This window comes from Medicago sativa, chromosome 4, assembly GCF_051527215.1.
Source record: "Medicago sativa cultivar Bolivia chromosome 4, Bolivia_mono, whole genome shotgun sequence".
NCBI classification, from domain to species: Eukaryota; Viridiplantae; Streptophyta; class Magnoliopsida; order Fabales; family Fabaceae; genus Medicago; species Medicago sativa.
In genome coordinates, this window is record NC_140752.1 from 85,224,764 (window position 1) to 85,243,241 (window position 18,478).

The window sequence follows — 18,478 nt, forward strand, 5'->3', positions numbered from 1 at the left end:
ATCAAAAAATACTTGCAACAAACTAAAGTTGCATTACATAAAATTGCATTATCTCTTTCAAAAAAATAAAATAAAATTGCATTATCATAAAAAAAAAACCAAAAAGTGCAACATCCAAATTTGTAAATCTAGAATGATTTGATTTCGAATATAGAGAATGTATTCTCCTTCTTGAAAATTAGACTTGATTTATGACCATAATATTTTGTATTCTCCTTCTTCTCAATGAAAATAGAAATAAAAATGTTGGCATTATTTGGTAAGTGACTTTATTAGATTTGAGCCTGGTTTTACCCTAAACCTGTTATTTTATTATGAGTTTTTCATTTTTAAAACCATACTTACCCAATTACCCAACTCAACCTATTTTTTTTTTGGGTGGGTTGGAGATGTTTTAAATTTTCTACAAAATTCTACCACAATTTCTTTTTTAAATAGAACAAATACTTATTAACATTTTTTTTTTCAAAACTAAACATCACACTAATTTTTTCATTAATTTTTTTCAATAGATTAACTGAAAATTAAAGTCTGCTAACAATGTCAAAATAATAAAAATGTTATAATGGTTGTTCAATTTAATAAAAAAGTATTAAATTAATAGAAATAGCAATTTTATCATTCTTGTAAAAAAAAAAAAAAAGGAATTTTATCATTTACGAAACAAGAATTTTTTTTCTCCAAATTTTCTATGAATGATACAATGTTAGGTTGTCATTTCTTGGATGCTAACGTCGTAGCGAAACAATTTTAAGATTATCTTTGAATAATTCCAATATCTAACTACTCATGTGCTAATAACCTAATAATATGAAAAAACCTTGTCCAACACTATTCAAACAGGTTGCCCTTCTCAAATCCACACCATTGAATTAAAAATTAATATATCTTATGGTTGTGTTAAACTATCTCACAAGAGGAGACTTGTTTCACTCTCTCACCGAAGCCTTGGCCCAGTCTTAATACCTTCTAGCTGCCCTCTCTTTATCTTTTAAAAACTTCTTTATTATTATTATTATTATTATTATTATTATAATTATAATTATCTCTTCACATTTCATGCCTTACCACCATCCACAACACATATATGCACATGCACAGACGCACGAGGACACGTAAGTATTATTGTCATGAAAGTATGCACATATCAAATGCGTAATGCACTGTACTGGGAGGATATAATCAATTCATATCTACTAAGTCATGTGCTCAAGTACTTGTTAGGCAGTAGTATCCAGTAAGCATTCCCAAACTGCTTGATCATTGAGCTTAACAAATTTAAATGATGTATCTTTTCTTTCTTTTAATGTGCAATTGATTATAAAAAGGAGTCTTTAACAATGATGTAGACATGTACTATTGGATTTTTTAGTTCGACATAAAAGAAATGAAAAACGAGGTTAAAGCACTAGTCTAGACAAGAAATGTCTACCCTCGATTACAACAAAATGAAGTCTTAGACTAACATGGAGAGGAATAATCCACAATCATCCATTTTAAATCAATATGGTACCCGAGTTGGCTACAAATTGTCTATTAAGTCACTATATATGCTGTCCTAAATTAGTACTAAAGAGAGGTTGATTTGATAGTCAGGTAGAGTTGAAGGCTGAAGTTATAAGAAAGTCAAAAATTCAACTAACATTTGGTATTTAAAAAAAATAAAAAAATAAAAAATAACTTCTTAAGAGAAAAATGCTGAATAAATCTTCTATTGACATAAACTGGCTATGCAAAGACGTAAATTAAACCGTGTTTTTTATTGGCAACGGAAATCAATGTAGCCCGTTGTATTTTTATATTTTAAAGTGTATACCTTCCTCTGGGAAAACTGACATAAATTCCGGAGACAGAATTCAAGTGTTGTTTTACAATCTGAACCATTGACAATGGCAATATAATATAGTTATCGAGCCAAGTAAATTCAGCAACCGTTTCATTTCCATAGCAGCAATTAACAATATAAAACATTGTCTGTACAATCACTCAATATAAACATGTATTATATCATAAAATGATTATAATATTCAAAGATAGCAATCCCACCGTTCTGCATATCATAAAAGATGAAATACATCTTTGATTTTACAAGGCACGCCTTCCATTCCAGAAGACATGTATCTAGCAACAAATGAGTAAACTCGTGTAACAATTTACTCACTTCTAAATGTACAAAAAAAAACTTGATTAAATACAACACATTTCCAAAAAGGGGCATCTTATTTCTTACAACAAGCCGGTGCTTCCAAATGGATTGTTATTATGTGGGTGAGAAACGGGATTTGCATGAAAACCCCCAAATCCTGAATCCGCAAAGGGATTTGCAGGGTCCATCAACATATGCTGCTGCTGCTGATGAGGCTGAGGCTGGAACTGTGGGTAAGGACCAAATGGATTCGCTTGCTGTTGCATTCCTGCCATTTGGACAGCGGCCGGGGGAGCAATGTTGCTTGATATAGCAAATGGATCATGAACTTCAAATGGATTTGGGGCTGGTGCTCCATAAACTGGTTGTTGTGCAGCTCTATACGCTCCTTCATCATATAAGCTGTTAAGAGTGAGAGAGTCCAGTCCACCAGCCTGACATTCCATGACAAAAAATAGAATGATAAACATAGCTGAAGCTAGGGGATTTATGATGTACTAATCATTCACTCTGGACCATCTCACTTATTTTTATCAGACATGGTGATATTAACATGAGGACCCTTTTGGTATCAGGAAAAAAAATGTTCACAGATCAAATGACTTGTAAAAAAAGAGACTTGTGAAAAAGTATATGCATGCATTAACCCAGAATAGTGTGCATAATGAATTTATGCCATCAAATAGTTTCGAGAACAATGTAATATTTGTTGTTTATGCATGTGATAAATAAATTCATCATTTACCAGCATAAAAACAGTATACTATAGAAATCATATGGTGCAGTAATTTATGATTATAAGAACAATCTATAAAGGTTGCATGAAGGTCCTACCAATTGTCTCTCATTAACTGAAGAAATATCAGTACTCGGAGTGCTGACCAGGGCAAGCTCCCATCCAGTAGGATCGAAATCTTTTGTTTGAGCAGCACTAGAGTTAAAAGCCGATGCAGTGCCTATATTCACAAAACAGAGACATTTTAAAGATGAGAAAAGCAATCCATTAAACCTTGCTAAGCAGCAGAGTTTGTGAAGAAAATTAAAAACAAAGCTCACCATTTTCAGTGGAGACTATGGCCAGCGCAAGAGCATTTCTTTCCTCTATGGATGATGCATTAGGTTCCAGGTCATTCAATCCCTACATAAAGGAAAGGAATTAGAAAAGACCCAAAAACATATTAACTAAGGATATATTTGGATAGAGTAATTTACCAGCAAGTCTCCAGTGTCAAAATGGTTGTGAGATGGTGGTGGAGGAGGAGGTGCAGGCTCAGAATTGGGGGCAGCAACATTATTATCACTAGGTTCTGATGGCACCTGTTCTTCGGGCTCTTTGACATCTTCAATTGCAAGAACTTCTTCTGGTCTGTAAGTCAACTGAAGCTGTTGATACAGAGAAACAGATTATTGGTCTAAAAGTGTACATTGACGTAGGAAACAATGCTTTATGTAAAACATAAGAAATTATGTACTAACCATCGGCTCACTTGGAACATTAACAACCCGGGGTGCCTCCCTAATGTACTCTTCCATAGTTGTAAGAAAAGATTGCGGAGGCTAAAATGAAAAGTAATAAAGCAATAGGAACCCCATATTAAAAATGAAATAGGAAGAACTCATTAAATCAATGCATTAAATTGCAATACTACAGACATACCTCTCTTAAGACAGGAAACTGAAAATTCCTAGCAAGTTCCAATCCTTTGCAAACTTCATAGAAATCAGAAAGACTTGCTGCCTGGAATAATTTAGGTATTTCACAAGCACCATGAAATTAAAAATGTAAAAGTCTAGTGGTTAACCGAAAGAGATACAAGAAGCAAATTATCACCTGCTGACCCGCACGCTTATAGGCTTCAAGGGCTTTAATAGCTTCATGTCTTGGCATCTCAAAAAACTACAAGGAAATTCACGATTCAACATAAAACAGCTTTTATTTCAACTTAATCTCATCGCATAAATAATCACAAGTCAATTTACCTTGTCAACAAGATTGATAATGCCATCATTAATAGCGCAGTAAATCTTAAAGCTCTCTTTCAGTACCTAGAATGAGCCAAAGCAGATCAATAACAAAAAAAAAAAAAAATGTAATTTATGTGCACCTAACCACAACAAATTTAAAACTATATACCTCTACTAATGGATAGTATTTACAAATAAACAACCAATTTGGTCGCTGAGTGTGTTAAAGTTGCAAACACATCCACATGCGTCTCTTTTATTAGTCATTTTGGTCCTTGAATCTGTTAGTAGACAGTCAATTTAGTCCTCAAATGCGTTTTTCATTGGTCAATTAAGTCCATAAAATTACTAACAAGAGTCGCTAAGGATGGGTTTACAATTTCGATACATTTATTTAGGGACTACTAAGCGCCTCACACATTCAAGGACCATAATGACTATTTGCTCATTTACATTTACAGATGTAACAAATAGATATGAAGCTTACAATGCCTCGTTAACCATGAGGGCGACCATAAAGTCAATACCAAATTCACAACTATAAGCAAGGGAAGGATCATTTAACTTCTCTCTCTATCCTGAACAGAGTATTAGATGGAGACATCTTGAAACCAATTCCAATAATAACAACAGCTTAGTATGGAGGATATTTGCAGTACCATTTCAATGGAAAAATGTATGTAAATGGTCAAACACATTTAAAAAAAAAAAATCTATTCAAATCTGAATTTGTATGCCCAATACTTCACATTTACTGTTTTGAATCAACATAAATAGAAAACAACAACCAAGCCTTATCCCACTAAGTGGGGTCGGCTACATGGATCAAAATCAAATTACGCCATAATGTTCTATCATAAACCAGATTTGGATCCAACTCACTAAATCTTTCCTAATAGTTTCTCTTATAGTTTTTCTACGTCTTCCTCTACCTCTTTTGAACTGACTCTCCTCCGTCTAATCTACTCTTCTTACTACAGCATCTATAGGTCTTCTCTCTACATGCCCAAACCACCTAAGCCTATTTTCTACTCTCTCCCTCTCCCTCTCCCTCTCCCTCCCCCTCCCCCTCCCTCCCTCACTCGCTCTCTCTCTCTCTATCTCCCTCCCTCTCCCCTCCCTCCCCCTCCCTCTCCCTCTCCCTCTCTCTCTAATGGTGTCATCTCTCCCTCTCCCTCCCTCTCTCTCTCTCTCTCTCTCTCTCTCTCTCTTTCTCTCTCTCTCTCTCTCACTCTCACTCTAATGGTGTCATTCCGAATCCTATCCAGTCTAGTCTTACAGCACATCCAACGCAATGTTTTAAAAACCAGACTGAACAAGCTCGTTCAACTGGTTGAATTGGCCAGTTTTTTTTGGTTTTTTATTTATTTACTAGTCATCTAGTTCAATCGTGGTTGAACCGATTGAACCATGATTTGGAGGTCTCACTGGTTGGTTTTTAAAACATTGCTTGGAAAGTAAACCAATAAAGTTTCAGTCGAACACAAAATTGCCCGACAGAAGCTTCCTAGCCATGTGTAAATACGGACAAGGATCCTCTACCTTTTACGCGGGAAAGGTAGAGTGACTTAAGGCAAAATAGGAGAGATGATGATAATGTTAAAAATGAAGGGAAACAGATGCGGAAGAAAGCAAATCAAGAGAGATAGAAAGGTAGAGAAATGAAAGCTAGAGGATCCAAATCCACGTATATAAATATACTCTCACCAACCTATCTGTAATTTCAGAATGACTAGCCTAATACAAGAGTGCTTTGGATAAATTGAGGAGAGAACATACCAGAGCTAGCGCATATTGTATCACATAATTGCTAACAGCTGCTCCTTCTGGCTGTGTAATTTATAGCATACAATCAGTTTCTATAATCACATACTAAACCAAATTGATGTGTACAGTAAACTTGTCAAATTATAAACAATAAAATCATAGTAATAATAATAATAACTATCCACATGTTTCACATTATTACCCGGCAGCCAACAAGTCGATATAGAAGCTGTTGTAAAGCAGGTAACTGCTCCAATAGCTCCTCACTATCTAAATCCCTAGTCCTGCTGTGTCCCTGCTTAAAAACAAATGAACATTAAGACTTTTTGAAAACAAACATAGTGTACAATAAGAAACCTACATGCAACAAAAATGCAGATGGATAATAATAGCAACTGTGATAAATCAACAATTAACCATATAAAAACTGTTAGCACCGTTAATTAGCAATGCTAACCGGTTTAAATAAGAAATATTGACATTTTCAATAATTTCAATAAAAGTATTATGTTGGATTTCTCCCTCCGTTCCTACTAAAAATTATATTTCCCTGCAATACCTACAAATCATAGATTTCTGCAGAGACCTAAACGTAACCGGTGATCTTTTGAATTGAAAAACTGGTCAAGTTAATCAATAGATCTAGATCACTATATGATTTTAATATTATTTTATGATTTCAAAAAGTATTTAAATGTGTCTGCTGGCTTTATTTTTTCAAAGATACCAAGTTAAAAAATTTAATGGGTCCTTACAGAACTGTTCTAATCTTGGGTGAAAGGAAAAGTCGTAAACAACTAGAAGAAAGGGAGAGAAAAAAGGCTATCAAGTCGTTTAGAGCATTGATAACGATGAACATAACACCAAAGAGAAGCACAAAGATATGAAGGAAGAACTAACACACAGTCGACACAAGGCAAACGTAAACACGCACAAAAGGATGTCTTCCTGCTAATACCATTGAAGGGGGAAAGATATGCCAAATGTTCACAAGGATACATTAGGTGTGAAGGGCCCTTTAAACAGATTACAGAAAGCATTTGAACTAACACTGATGATTTTCAAACACAATACACACATTTGAGACGTCTATATTTTCACTCGAAGTTGGATGTGTGGGAGGGGCAAATGACAGAGAATAGTACTCAACTTAAGGCTTACTTTTCAATTTCATGCAAATACTCTTAAATTGACATAAAACAATATCAGATGCTACATACTTGAAACTAGACATGCTAGCAAAAAGGAGTATAATAACTTGCTATTGAATTACCTTCTCCTGTCCTTGGGCAGGTTTGGGTAGACGCTCAGCTTCAATATCATACTTCAGAATCCGAAAGCATTCAAGTCTTTCTTCCAAAAATAATGCATAGGTACGTACCCAGGCAGAACAATCCCAGGCTGGAAGCAAATAAAATTATACAGGCAAACAAATTACACATGTCAATTCAAATATCTTCACAAGCATAATTGTTGAAAACCTCTAACTTGAGCCCAAGTGGGTTAAACAACAACATATAAAGATGATAAGGTCAGAAAACTAACCGATTGGACTAGAGTCATCCTTAAAATTTGAAAGTTGGAGAATCCTTCCTCTCTGTGAAAAATTCAGAATTTCCTCTCTAAGCGTTGGATCACCCTCCCTGAGTAACCTATGGATGACTATCAGTGTTTTTAATGCGACCTGCGAACAAGACATAGGAAGACTGGACATCAGATCAAGGCTTGATCCTCTAATATTTTATTCTTGCGTAAAAAAAGATGAAAGCAACATAACATGTTTGCAATTAATGAATTTAAATTTCTTTTGACATACAATAAACTTATTTATACATTTAACAGAATATAAGGAGATGCTGATTTTTTGGATAGCAAGAAGAACTGGAATTATCAAAAATAAGTGGATCCACTAAACAAGCTTCATTAAAACTGATCTGAATACTTGATACAAAATTCCTTCCACCATTTGGTGTCATCTAGGCCAAATGTCACCAATCATTATCAAATAATTATATTTTGTCATTATCAAATAATTATATTGTCACTTATAAACTACATTTATAAAAGTTTAAAAATTAAAATACCTAAGACAACAAATTTTTGGTGACAAACAATACGGTGATTGTTTCAATGTTTCAAGTTAAGTTGCCCAAGTGATAACCCAACTAAGTTCTACCAGCACACAATCCAATTCAAGATTATGCGTTGCAGGCATATGTTTTTTAAAGTGATCTAGATTTAACAAAGATACATGCCCACATGTATATCAGTAGTGCCCTTAAAAGACGTGTTAAAGCTATCAGAAATCAAATGCTCAGGCAAATGGCATAAATTGCCAGCCACCTACTTGCAAGTCAAAAATGATAAAAGTATTAGACTCGCAATAATCACCTAATGATATTACATTCACGATATTACATTCACATTTCTAACAATAAATTCTGTTGAATTCGATGATGAGAAACTATTCTCTGTGTTGAAATTTGGGGCCTATCTCATCCTTACAAAACCGGCTTGTAAGGTGAGGAGTTTCCTCTTTATAAACTCTTCTCAAGAGTACTATCTATCCGATGTGGGACTAAATCCACCCCCTCAAAGCCAGCACAATGAAGGTGTTGGAGGCTGCAATGAAGGCTAACCAAAGGTCGCAATTTAGGCGACTAGGGCCGGACTGCAACATTGCATCAAGTTATAAAGGGAATTTCCAATACTATGAAATGTGACAAACCCAACATTGCATCATGTTATAAAGGGAATTTCAAAAAACATGGGTCAATTTACTTCTGGTGTTTCTCGTTTTTATTATCACTGATAAAATAAACATTAGAGAAGGCATTCTGGAAATTTCTGAAAATGCATTTTAAAAATGGATCGAATATTTTTTAAAATGCTTAAAAAAATCAAAACATTGTTGGAAATTAAACAGCCCCCGGATTCACATTCATTCTAACAGGAAATGTTCAATATACAACAAAATCAAACTGTAATTTGCAATTGAAGACACAATTGAAGTTCATACCGTCCAATTTCGCGTCTTAGCAAGTCGTCTTGAAAGAGCGTGAATACAATAAGCAACATCAGCCCTGGGACGAACAGCAGAAGTTGCAAACAGAATTTCTATCCAAAAATAGATATAAAAAAAAAAAAACAATTAAAATTTCACAATCCATAATGAATCAGAAAAAATTGAAAATCCCTAAAACAACGAATTCGGATCTGAATCGTAAGAATTAGTAGTAGTACTCACTTCTTAGATGTCTTTCTTTGGGTGGACATTCAACGTGATTAGTGGATTTGACTATAGCAACATCCAAATCCTAATAATAGCAAAACAATTATTCAAATAATAATCCCGAAATTGATTCATGAAAAAAGAGAAGAATCAAAAGGGAGGGAGGGAGGGATTACCGCGTAATCGCTATTGACATGGGCGAGACCAACTTTGGTGGTATCTTTGACGGCACCGTAAACTCTTCGCCAAGACTGAAGAGTACCCATTGATGCTATGCGATGATCTTGGCTTTCTCTCTCTAACAAGAAAAAAGGTGTTTGGTTGCGCTTTAGAGAGAGAAAGTAATAAGGTTGAGTGCCAAGCCAACAATAACTGAATTCAATTCAGACACCCTTTCCTTTTACTTTAGCAACCCCCTCCTCGCTGTGTTCCATCAACCATCATCATCCCTTTTTTTATTTTTTTCCTTCTTTCCATTTATAAAATTAATTTTTATATTCTTTTCTTATTTTACTAATTATTTTTTATTTATTTAAAATGGGTTGGATTTATTCCTCTCAAAAGAAGAATTGTGTTTGATTTATATTGGTTGGATGATTAATAACATTTGAATTTTTTAAAAGAAAAAATATTGTTTCAAAATATTTGACTTTAATCATAACTATAGGTTATGATTTACTTACAATATATAAAAAAATTGAAGAACCCAAATGCAATTATATTAAAATAAAAAAATTGAAGAACCCAAATGCAATTATATTAAAAAGAGTCGATTGTCCCCGTGAATTTAACCTAATTGGTAAGGATAATGCATAATATATGTAAGGTTTGTGGTTCGAACCCCGAACACCAAAAAAAATTAAAAAAAGTCCATCAAGTACAAGGTGTATCTAAAAGGGCTTGAAAAAATATTCAAAACTAATACAAACTAACAAGTTAGACTACCGATAATTAAAATCAAAAAAGAAATTAGGTTTTAAGTTTGGAACAACTGAATTTTGCAAAATATTTTAGAATTGAGCTCCTTCCAAATTACCCAAATGCATGTCAATCAGATCACTTGAGTGTAATGACTAACGATACAATAATATTTACATTGAAAGTGCTAGCAATTTTTTTCGGTTACAAAAGTGCTACCAATTAAACTCATTTAAAATTAGAAAAAAAATATTATTTTTTTAAGAAAAGGTTCAAAACATTTTAATTACAAGTTTATAAGGATAAAACGTTTAAAATTAAAAATGTTTTATCACATTGATCGTTTTAGGCACATAAATTCAATCTTTTGAATTGTTTATAAGGACAAAGTGACTTGGTATTATAATTTCAGAAGTTTTTTCCTACAAAACTTCAGAAGTTGTTTATTAGTTTATTGAATTGTAATTTGCAATCAATAGCGCTGGTTGAGTATATTAAAGTGATTATTAGATTCTACCATCAACAAAAAAAAAGTGATTATCAGGACTAGTTAAGGAAAAGAAAAGGGGACTGTGTGGGTTGTCCTGGTTCCCCAATCACGCGCATTTGAATGATGTTAAAGTATTGTGTCTTGTACTCTCTAAATTCATTATTTGATTGTCTAATACGAACGCTGTGGTGTGATTTTGAATTGAAACTAAGAGAAGAATTTTGGTATTTGAGAAAATAACACGCATAAATTAAAAAACAGAAGGTTAAGCTTCATGCATATCATACTTCATACTTACTCTAAAAGCCAATTAGGTCAAGCAATTGGCTTAGCCCTAATTTTCTATGCCAATTTCCCTCCAAAGTACTTAATCAAAGAGTGCTTTGCAAGCTAATGGGGACTCATTAAATGTTGGTGTGTGTTGCAAGCTTTTGGTATCTCATTAAATGCTTATTCCAAATTTTGAAATTTGATTTTCCCTCCTATATGCACATGTCATCTAAAGTGATTTACCAAGCTTACCAATTAAGCCACACGACAGCAATAAATGCAGCTGCTAACTGTCCATTTGCCTCCTATTTCAATATGACCTTCCAGCTGCCATAAAATTTGAATATGTTGGAGACTTTTACGGTGAGTTTCCTTTGTTGACTTGGGGGCTTCAAATTTCATCGCCAAACAACTCAATTGAGAGAGAGACCTGCAATCGCAAATCGGTTTCAATTTCGATTGATGATTTTGGTTTTTGATTCTTTTCCTACAATCCCCTTTTTATATTCGATTTGACACTTGCTTCTGTTTTGTGACAAGGAGGCTATTGATAGTCTTGGAAATCTTCTGCTCCTGCTTCTTCTTTTTCTATTCCTAACCTTTTCGTAAGTTTTCACTTCTTTCACTGTTTATTTCCTTCAATATTTGTTGCATTTGAAGTATATCTTTGTCCACACCATACCTACATGTTATTTCCTGCTTCCAGTTCTTTTCTTTTAATTTCATATGTATACCTAGAAAAAATTAATTTAATTAGAGTCTAATTTTTCAATAAAAATTGTAATTTGCGGGGGAAATTGATTTTTGAGTATAATTTTAATTCATTTTATTCTTTTAGTTCCTGGTGATTATATTTAGGTTTGTTGTTCCTTGAAAGGGATTTTGTATTGCATTGTCATCTATATTTTGCTATTATTTCTTATGCTGAGGGTTGCATATTGAGTTCTATTGTTCTGAGAAATTGAGTTCTGTTTTCCAGATTGTTGTTAAAGGAGTTTTACTTGGGGGTTTCTATATTTGATTTGTATATGTTGGAGACTTTTACGGTGAGTTTCCTTTGTTGATTTGTAGCATACTTTGCTTTTTTTTATTAGTTGATTTCTCATCTAAAACAGATTTTACAGTTGTGTACTATAGTGACTGAAAATTGAAGTAGTCCATTGATAGACGATTTCATAAAATTATTGCTTGAGTTTTACTCTATCTTTCACTCATGAATTTTTTGTTTGGAATATGCGTGTATATTGAAAATTGATGCTTCAGTTTAACTTTATCTTTCCCTGTCACCAATTTTAATCTGTCAACATTTCTTTTCTGAGGCATTTGTGTGTAAAAATAAATAAAAATGGAAGGAACTGTAGTTTGAATGGCGCATATAGAGGCTTATGATGGTGTCTGAAGCTTTGTGGTGTACTTACAGAGACTATTCAACCAATCAAAGCTAAGACACAAAAGAATTGAGTAAAATTTTCTAAGATCATCGAGTTTATATAATTTATACACAACTCTTGAGCAACATTGCAATTAGGAAAGGTAATTGGCTGGCTATACCAATCAATACTGAAACTTGAATTCTACAATTAACATGTTTAGTTAGAAGTTAGTTGCTCTCCAAGCAGTTGTGATGGCCACGAATCTGCTGGTGTGCGATACCTGACATATTGCTTATTGGTAACAGGTGTAGGTTTTGGCGTGATTTCAGTAACATATGGAGCTGGGAATGTGGCTTGAAGATTCGAACGAAAGGGGACACCTGAAACAACAGTTCCTTGCTTATTTATTCAAATACTGATTATAGATGTTTCATAAAAGCCTATGCATGTAGAGAAGGTTCTGAAAGGCCTTTGATCACTAAAGTTAGAGCTGCTCAGTTGCAGGCTCAGGTTGCGAATATGGCTTCTAGGAATCATCATTATTGTGTGTACATATGTGTTTGCAGTATGTCTGGTGTAAATGTTCATAATGTTGGGGTTTATTTGGTAGTGTATGACATCCCCATATGTAACAAATGATTTGGTCTCTTCATTTGTTTTTACTGTTTTCTTATGGTGTTTGCTTATATTGATTTTTGTTTTTTTGGGTGTTTGCTTATGTTGAATTTTTTTTATTTGATTGCATGATGATATCTATGAAGATTGTAGCTTAATGTTGAAAAAGAAAAGCAAAAAAAACTGAGTTTTGATCAAGAAAGAGCTTTGGAAAAGAGCTTTAAGTTTAACAACAAGCTAGCGCAAGTGTCCTGTTCTGCAAGGAAAAAAAATACAAGATCAAGCAAGATAGGAGTGACTCTGGTGTTCTAAAGTCCAGCTTCGATGTTCTTAAGTTTGATTATAATATTATCAATCACTTTGATTGCTTTAACAAATAACTAAGTTGAATTACACTCCGTCCGTTATGCGAATCATCTTACGTTTAGTTTTTTTTTTTTTTTTTGTCTTTGTGGACTGCAATTTAGAGAGTTAATGCACATTATTTGAAGGATAAATTAATAGTTTTTTTTTTCTTCTTTCATATCCATAAAATGTTAAACATAAGTTTATAGTTTTGCTTTAAAAAAAATAGGAATTTATAGTTTTAATTTAGTTTTACTTCAGTTGTGTGAAAAAAAGTAACATGTTACGGATGTGATAATCTTTAACTTAAATTACTCATGTTAAACATGTTGACTAGAATAATGAATAAAATGATCGGATCGAAGCTAGAATTATGACAGAAAAAGTATTGACAATCTTGGTGCAAGCTTTTACATTGTTATCATTGTCGTACAAGTGAACATGTTTTTAGATTTTTATATGAGTTATATTAACTATATATGTTTACATTGTTGCGACTTATTCGTTTAACTTCTGCTCGGTAGGACCCGTGCGGTAGCACGGGTCAAAGAGTCTAGTTTGTGGTTTAAATCGACATTTGTTACGATTGATTTTGATTACAATTATTGAAGACTTAATCATCTTCTTTGTCAAATGGATGTAACTTAATTTTCCTTTTTTATCGGTGGTTGTTTGTTCATTTTGTGTTAACATTGTATCATTGTAACTTTTTCAAGTCTTTTTAAGGATAACTTGTGCTCAAAGAATTTTCTGGTTGAGTAATTTAATCATTTTAGCTTGTTCAAAATAAAAACCAGAAGTTTTTAAATTAAACCCTCTCTAAAAAAATCGAACATTGTTTGATTTATTTCATATCATAAACTCTTCGGTTTCTAATTACCACATTCGAACACACATTAAGAGTAATGAGAAATCCATGTTCAAACATGTGTCCAACATATCAAATATCTTTGAAGTCTTTTATCATTTCAGTTGTATTTATGAAACTTAATGCATGTGACTTTAAGGATTAGTGTTACATGTATTGTGTCAGAATAATTGGTGGAAAAAATAATCAAAGAACGATTCTTTTTATATTAATAATCAAACTATGTCTTTTTCTTCTTCATAGGTTCTCAAAATCGGAGTTATTCTTATTTTATGCATGTCGGCACTATAAATATGGATACTTCTTTCGACTGAAATTCGAACATTAATTTAATACGTAAAAATCTAATCTTGTCCGTTACACACAATCTTAAATTGTTGATCAAACTATACTTACTAGGTGACTTAATTAATCTATAATATCTGGTTTTGAATCAAAGATGGGCTAGTTTAGAAAAAACTTTAACTAATTACCTACTTAACTTTAAATTACATATATGTTCTCACATCTATCTATGCCTTAGTGGGGAGACGGGGAATAACTGTTGGAAAAATATGTGCATGGAGTCATTGATTGAAAATCTTGAGGGTTTGCCTTGCTTGACAATTTCTAACAGCAACACAACCAGAATTTCTACATTTGACTGACGCATTCACATGCAGAGTTAGTTATAGGTAGGTTATAGAATATAGTCTGCCTTCAGGTGCGGACTTCCCTCTCGTGAATTGCCAGCTGTGGTTGGACAGAACCACAGTCTAACCATAAAAGTTGTTGAGTTGCATGATTAACTTTTATTCCAAAAATAGTTATAAAATCCGACAATTTAACTTTAAAATTAACGAAACCTTTAAAATTATTATCATCTATGAACTATATTAGTCTCTTAAGATAGACAATTTTCAAGATCTAAATTTGCCTAAAAAAGACTTATGTGATGATCCAAACCGGATCGAGAGGATAACCCAAAGAGACACTCGACCAGAGCTTTGTGTATATTGATAGAGGATGGTGTTTGCAAACACTTTGACATCTAAGTAGGCAAGTGAAGCGGAGGCATAGGTAAATTGAATAGAGAATGTGTATTTTTCCCTCATTTCAATAGGAGTTAATGGTAGAAATATTAACGGTTGACATTTGCCCTTGTTCCTGATCTTTTGATGAAATTTTATTTTTCTTTTGATCAAACTCTAAATTATTAGAGCTCGTTTCTCGTAGAAAAAAAATAGTTTTACCAATGATTTATCAACATTGGTTAATATCAAATCAATTGGAAGTAGTAAGTTTGAATTCCAACAAAAATAATATTTAGTTAAATTTTATTTACCTTGAAATCGAATTTCACTTTACAAGCTCCTTTCTCATGGGGGTTAAGAAAAGGAAGAAAGGAAGAAAAAAAAAACATGTTGAGTTAGTTGACTACAAACTAAATAAAAGTTTTAGTTACATGTCAAAAACTTGAATGAATGGACAGTAAGCAATGGGAGTGGTGGTGTGGATGAGTCACATTTCCACGTGTAATTATGAATTTTATCATTCACTCACTCTTTCATTGCCATGGAACAAAAGAAGAAAAGGATAAGGAACCAAACCGAGAGATCAGCTCTAACCAAAAAATGAGCTGCTCATTGAGCCTCCATGTTCCAAAAGCTCTACCTCCTCTTCCCTATTATTCATCTCGTTCTCTCTTCATTGCTTTTAAACACAAACCATTCCACAAAAACACTACTACTACTCTTTCCAACCAATCACTACATGTAATAATTAATTTGCTTTTCTTATTCCACCAACCAATTCTCTAGTCATATTTTTTAGTTTGCTCCTTTCATTGTATTATATTAACTAATTATCTAACCTTAACCCATTAATTAATTATCCAATTGCAGATAGTAAAATGCAGCAGCCAGAAGGCAAATGATCCTATCAGTCTAAAGAAACCAAATTTGGCACTGCCCATTGGAGCACTTCTCTTGGCCTTGGTGAGATTATTATACTCTTTGTACATAGAAATTCAATCCTTGCTACACTTTATATCACTACTAAAATAAATATTTAATGGCAAAATATTAGAGCATCCACAATGGAGACACCCATTTTTGGATACTTAAATGGGTCTCACACGTACACATCACTCTTTTATTATTTTTTAATAGTAGTACCTAATAAGCACTCAATCCCTCCAACCCAGATCTCACACAAAGTTCTTAAATGGGACCCACTAATCAACTATCAATAACTTTATATCACTACATATCAATTTTTTAATATTAAAAGCGTGCGGGTTCCGTTTAAAGTTGGGGGTCTTAAATAAGACCCCGGGTCTTAAGAGACCCCAAAAAAAAAATTCCCCAATGGGGGTACCTATTAGGTACGGTGTCTTAATTGGTAAAGACACCACCATTGGGGATGGTCTTAGAGGGATATTTTATATACTGTCTCTAAGTTTTGGTTGTTATTTTATATAGTGTGTTAACATAGACAAAAGGTGATTATTTGAACAGGCTGACCAACCAGCAGCATTAGCAGTCACTGGATTAAATAATAATCCGCAAGAACTTTGGTGGATTTTGGCACAATTGGGGGTTGTATTCTTTTTCTACTTCCTTGTTGGGCCAGTAAGTTTTAATATCACATCTTATGAAGTTTGACATTATATATAGTGAGAGCATAGTGTATTAACAGGGAGAATTATAATTACTGCAGCCAATAATCTTGTTCTGGCTTTGGAAAAGATGGTACAGAAGAAAGCTTGCGGAGATGTATTTCCAATTCATGTTTGTCTTCATTTTCTTCCCAGCGTGAGTGCACCTTCTCTTATAAGTATTTACAATTTGATGCAACTTACTTTAATGTGCATGGTGATTGGATCTCTCTCTTCTTTTAATTACTAATTTCGTTTTTCTTGTGATGTAGGCTCATTGTTTGGGTACCGTTTCTAAACTTCAGGAAGTTCCCACGGGATCCAGACATGGAGTATCCTTGGTCTATACCTGATGATCCTTCAAAAATAAGAAATGCATACTATAAGTACCCTTTTGCTGATCCTGAAGATTATGACTAGCCATCAAACTACCAACAAATCATATGTATCATTTTACTCCTAAACTATATTATTGGTGATGTATAGGATTTTATACCTTTTTCTGCTTTTGATCATTGAATGGGATTCAGTTGTAAAAATTAAAGCCAAAGTTAACACCAAATTTTCACTTTCAACGTTGAACGGTGTCAAACTGTCAATTGGATTCCGTTAAACTAATCTTTTATCACTGCCCTAACAAGATTGATACAGACAGGGTGTGTCGGGGCATTCCCCATCTACAAATTCAAACTAACACAATTAGCTAAGCCAACTAAGTCTTGGGCGAAAAAAATATGCAGAGAGAGTTAAGAAACCACTATGGCAATACCATACCAAAATCTAAAGTCAAGTAGTCAAATTAATTACTTCCTCTGCACATGGTTGGTGGTTAGGGAGAAATGAAGAACTACAGGTGGTCCTGGTGTTGGCCATGGAGGATATGGATGTTGGCGGCGACCACCATTAGCCATGTTCATCAAATATAGGAACACGAGCTTGAGCACAACCAGACTTAACACCAAAACACCAAACAAGTAACAAAACAGGAGAGACACAACGGTACTATTCAATACACCTACAATAGATCTTATGGGGTATAATGTTAAAGGAATGAAACCACAACATTGACAATTTGGCTTAGAAATGAAATCACAACATCGCCACTTTGGCTTGGGTGGAGGATGATTTGGTCCTTAAGAGGTAGGTGAGGGATCATCCATGGAGGTAGAGGACAGAGACGGTGGTCACTCCACCAACAATAAAAGTTAGAAAAGAAACTGGCGGAGGGAAAGAACAAAGGATTGTAGATATAGATCGAAGAGCTTGGACTCCACTGATGGCCAAGATCTTTCAAGGTGAGTGGACATATGAATATATGTAGCAACAATGTTATATATCGCGAGAGTTCTCACGATTGTTTCATGAACCAAAAACTGCTGTGGTATCAAAAAATAAAACAAATAAAAAAGGTTCCACTTACCATACATGCAGTTGCTATAATAAATGAGTTAAGTGGTCGTGATAATTCTTCAACATTTTTGTCGCTGTAAACAGCATTTTCCTTGTAGTGGGTGTGGATGAAAGCATGTGGCGGAGAGTTGGCAAAAGGGTGAGTCGCTGGAATGATGTCAAAATGGACCCCGGTCAAACTTGGGAGAGCCTCGTAGAAGAGGAGAAAAGGAGTTCAGGTATCCTCCATTTAGCCAATGCTCAATTTACTCCATTTAAGGCCTCAGATGGAAGACACGTGGCAAACACACATTTATCGGCTGAGATTTCAAGCTTAAAAATTAACATTGGTGTGATAGAATCATAGAAAAAAAAAACCTTCCCTCTTCCCTGTCCGTTCACTCTTCTTTCCCCCTCTCCTGTCACGGCTGTCAACCTCCTCCCACCGCCGCCCATCGCCGG

The 18,478-nt window shown here is 34.0% G+C and overlaps 2 protein-coding genes and 1 long non-coding RNA gene across 6 annotated transcripts; 2 read left to right on the forward strand and 1 right to left on the reverse strand.

Annotated features, from left to right (window-relative positions):
- Positions 1-1,986: 1,986 nt before the first annotated feature.
- LOC146933024 (putative clathrin assembly protein At2g01600) lies at positions 1,987-9,484 on the reverse strand. The gene is made up of 15 exons (XM_085704749.1): positions 9,287-9,484; positions 9,126-9,195; positions 8,898-8,995; positions 7,424-7,562; positions 7,152-7,279; positions 6,081-6,173; positions 5,891-5,941; positions 4,127-4,192; positions 3,978-4,043; positions 3,804-3,884; positions 3,623-3,703; positions 3,359-3,529; positions 3,203-3,284; positions 2,981-3,102; positions 1,987-2,580 (listed from the first exon to the last, which is right to left on the reverse strand). The coding sequence occupies exons 1-15, from the start codon at positions 9,374-9,376 to the stop codon at positions 2,227-2,229; spliced, it is 1,692 nt and encodes a 563-aa protein (XP_085560875.1). The 5' UTR covers positions 9,377-9,484; the 3' UTR covers positions 1,987-2,226.
- A 1,673-nt stretch (positions 9,485-11,157) lies between these two features.
- On the forward strand, positions 11,158-13,169 carry LOC146933025 (uncharacterized). Of its 4 annotated transcripts, none has more exons than XR_015007310.1 (4): positions 11,158-11,393; positions 11,768-11,834; positions 12,141-12,321; positions 12,467-13,169. It is a non-coding gene; the product is annotated as an uncharacterized LOC146933025 (long non-coding RNA). The 4 variants fall into 4 exon arrangements; XR_015007311.1 differs by having other exon boundaries at positions 12,150-12,321; XR_015007313.1 differs by having other exon boundaries at positions 12,209-12,321.
- A 2,325-nt stretch (positions 13,170-15,494) lies between these two features.
- On the forward strand, positions 15,495-17,202 carry NDHL (inorganic carbon transport protein-like protein). The gene is made up of 5 exons (XM_085704752.1): positions 15,495-15,743; positions 15,873-15,965; positions 16,488-16,601; positions 16,690-16,784; positions 16,900-17,202. Exons 1-5 carry the CDS (start codon positions 15,510-15,512, stop codon positions 17,045-17,047), a joined length of 684 nt encoding a protein of 227 aa, XP_085560878.1. The 5' UTR covers positions 15,495-15,509; the 3' UTR covers positions 17,048-17,202.
- The last annotated feature ends 1,276 nt before the right edge of the window (positions 17,203-18,478 follow it).

Coding starts and splice junctions, on each gene's coding strand:
- LOC146933024 (XM_085704749.1), bottom strand. CDS start 9,376: ATGGGTACTCTTCAGTCTTGGCGAAGAGTTTACGGTGCCGTCAAAGAT. Junction 9,196..9,286: donor ATGTCAATAGCGATTACGCG/GTAATCCCTCCC, acceptor TGCTATTATTAG/GATTTGGATGTTGCTATAGT. Junction 3,704..3,803: donor AGTTTCCTGTCTTAAGAGAG/GTATGTCTGTAG, acceptor TTTTCATTTTAG/CCTCCGCAATCTTTTCTTAC.
- NDHL (XM_085704752.1), top strand. CDS start 15,510: ATGAATTTTATCATTCACTCACTCTTTCATTGCCATGGAACAAAAGAA. Junction 15,966..16,487: donor GAGCACTTCTCTTGGCCTTG/GTGAGATTATTA, acceptor TTATTTGAACAG/GCTGACCAACCAGCAGCATT. Junction 16,785..16,899: donor GTCTTCATTTTCTTCCCAGC/GTGAGTGCACCT, acceptor CTTGTGATGTAG/GCTCATTGTTTGGGTACCGT.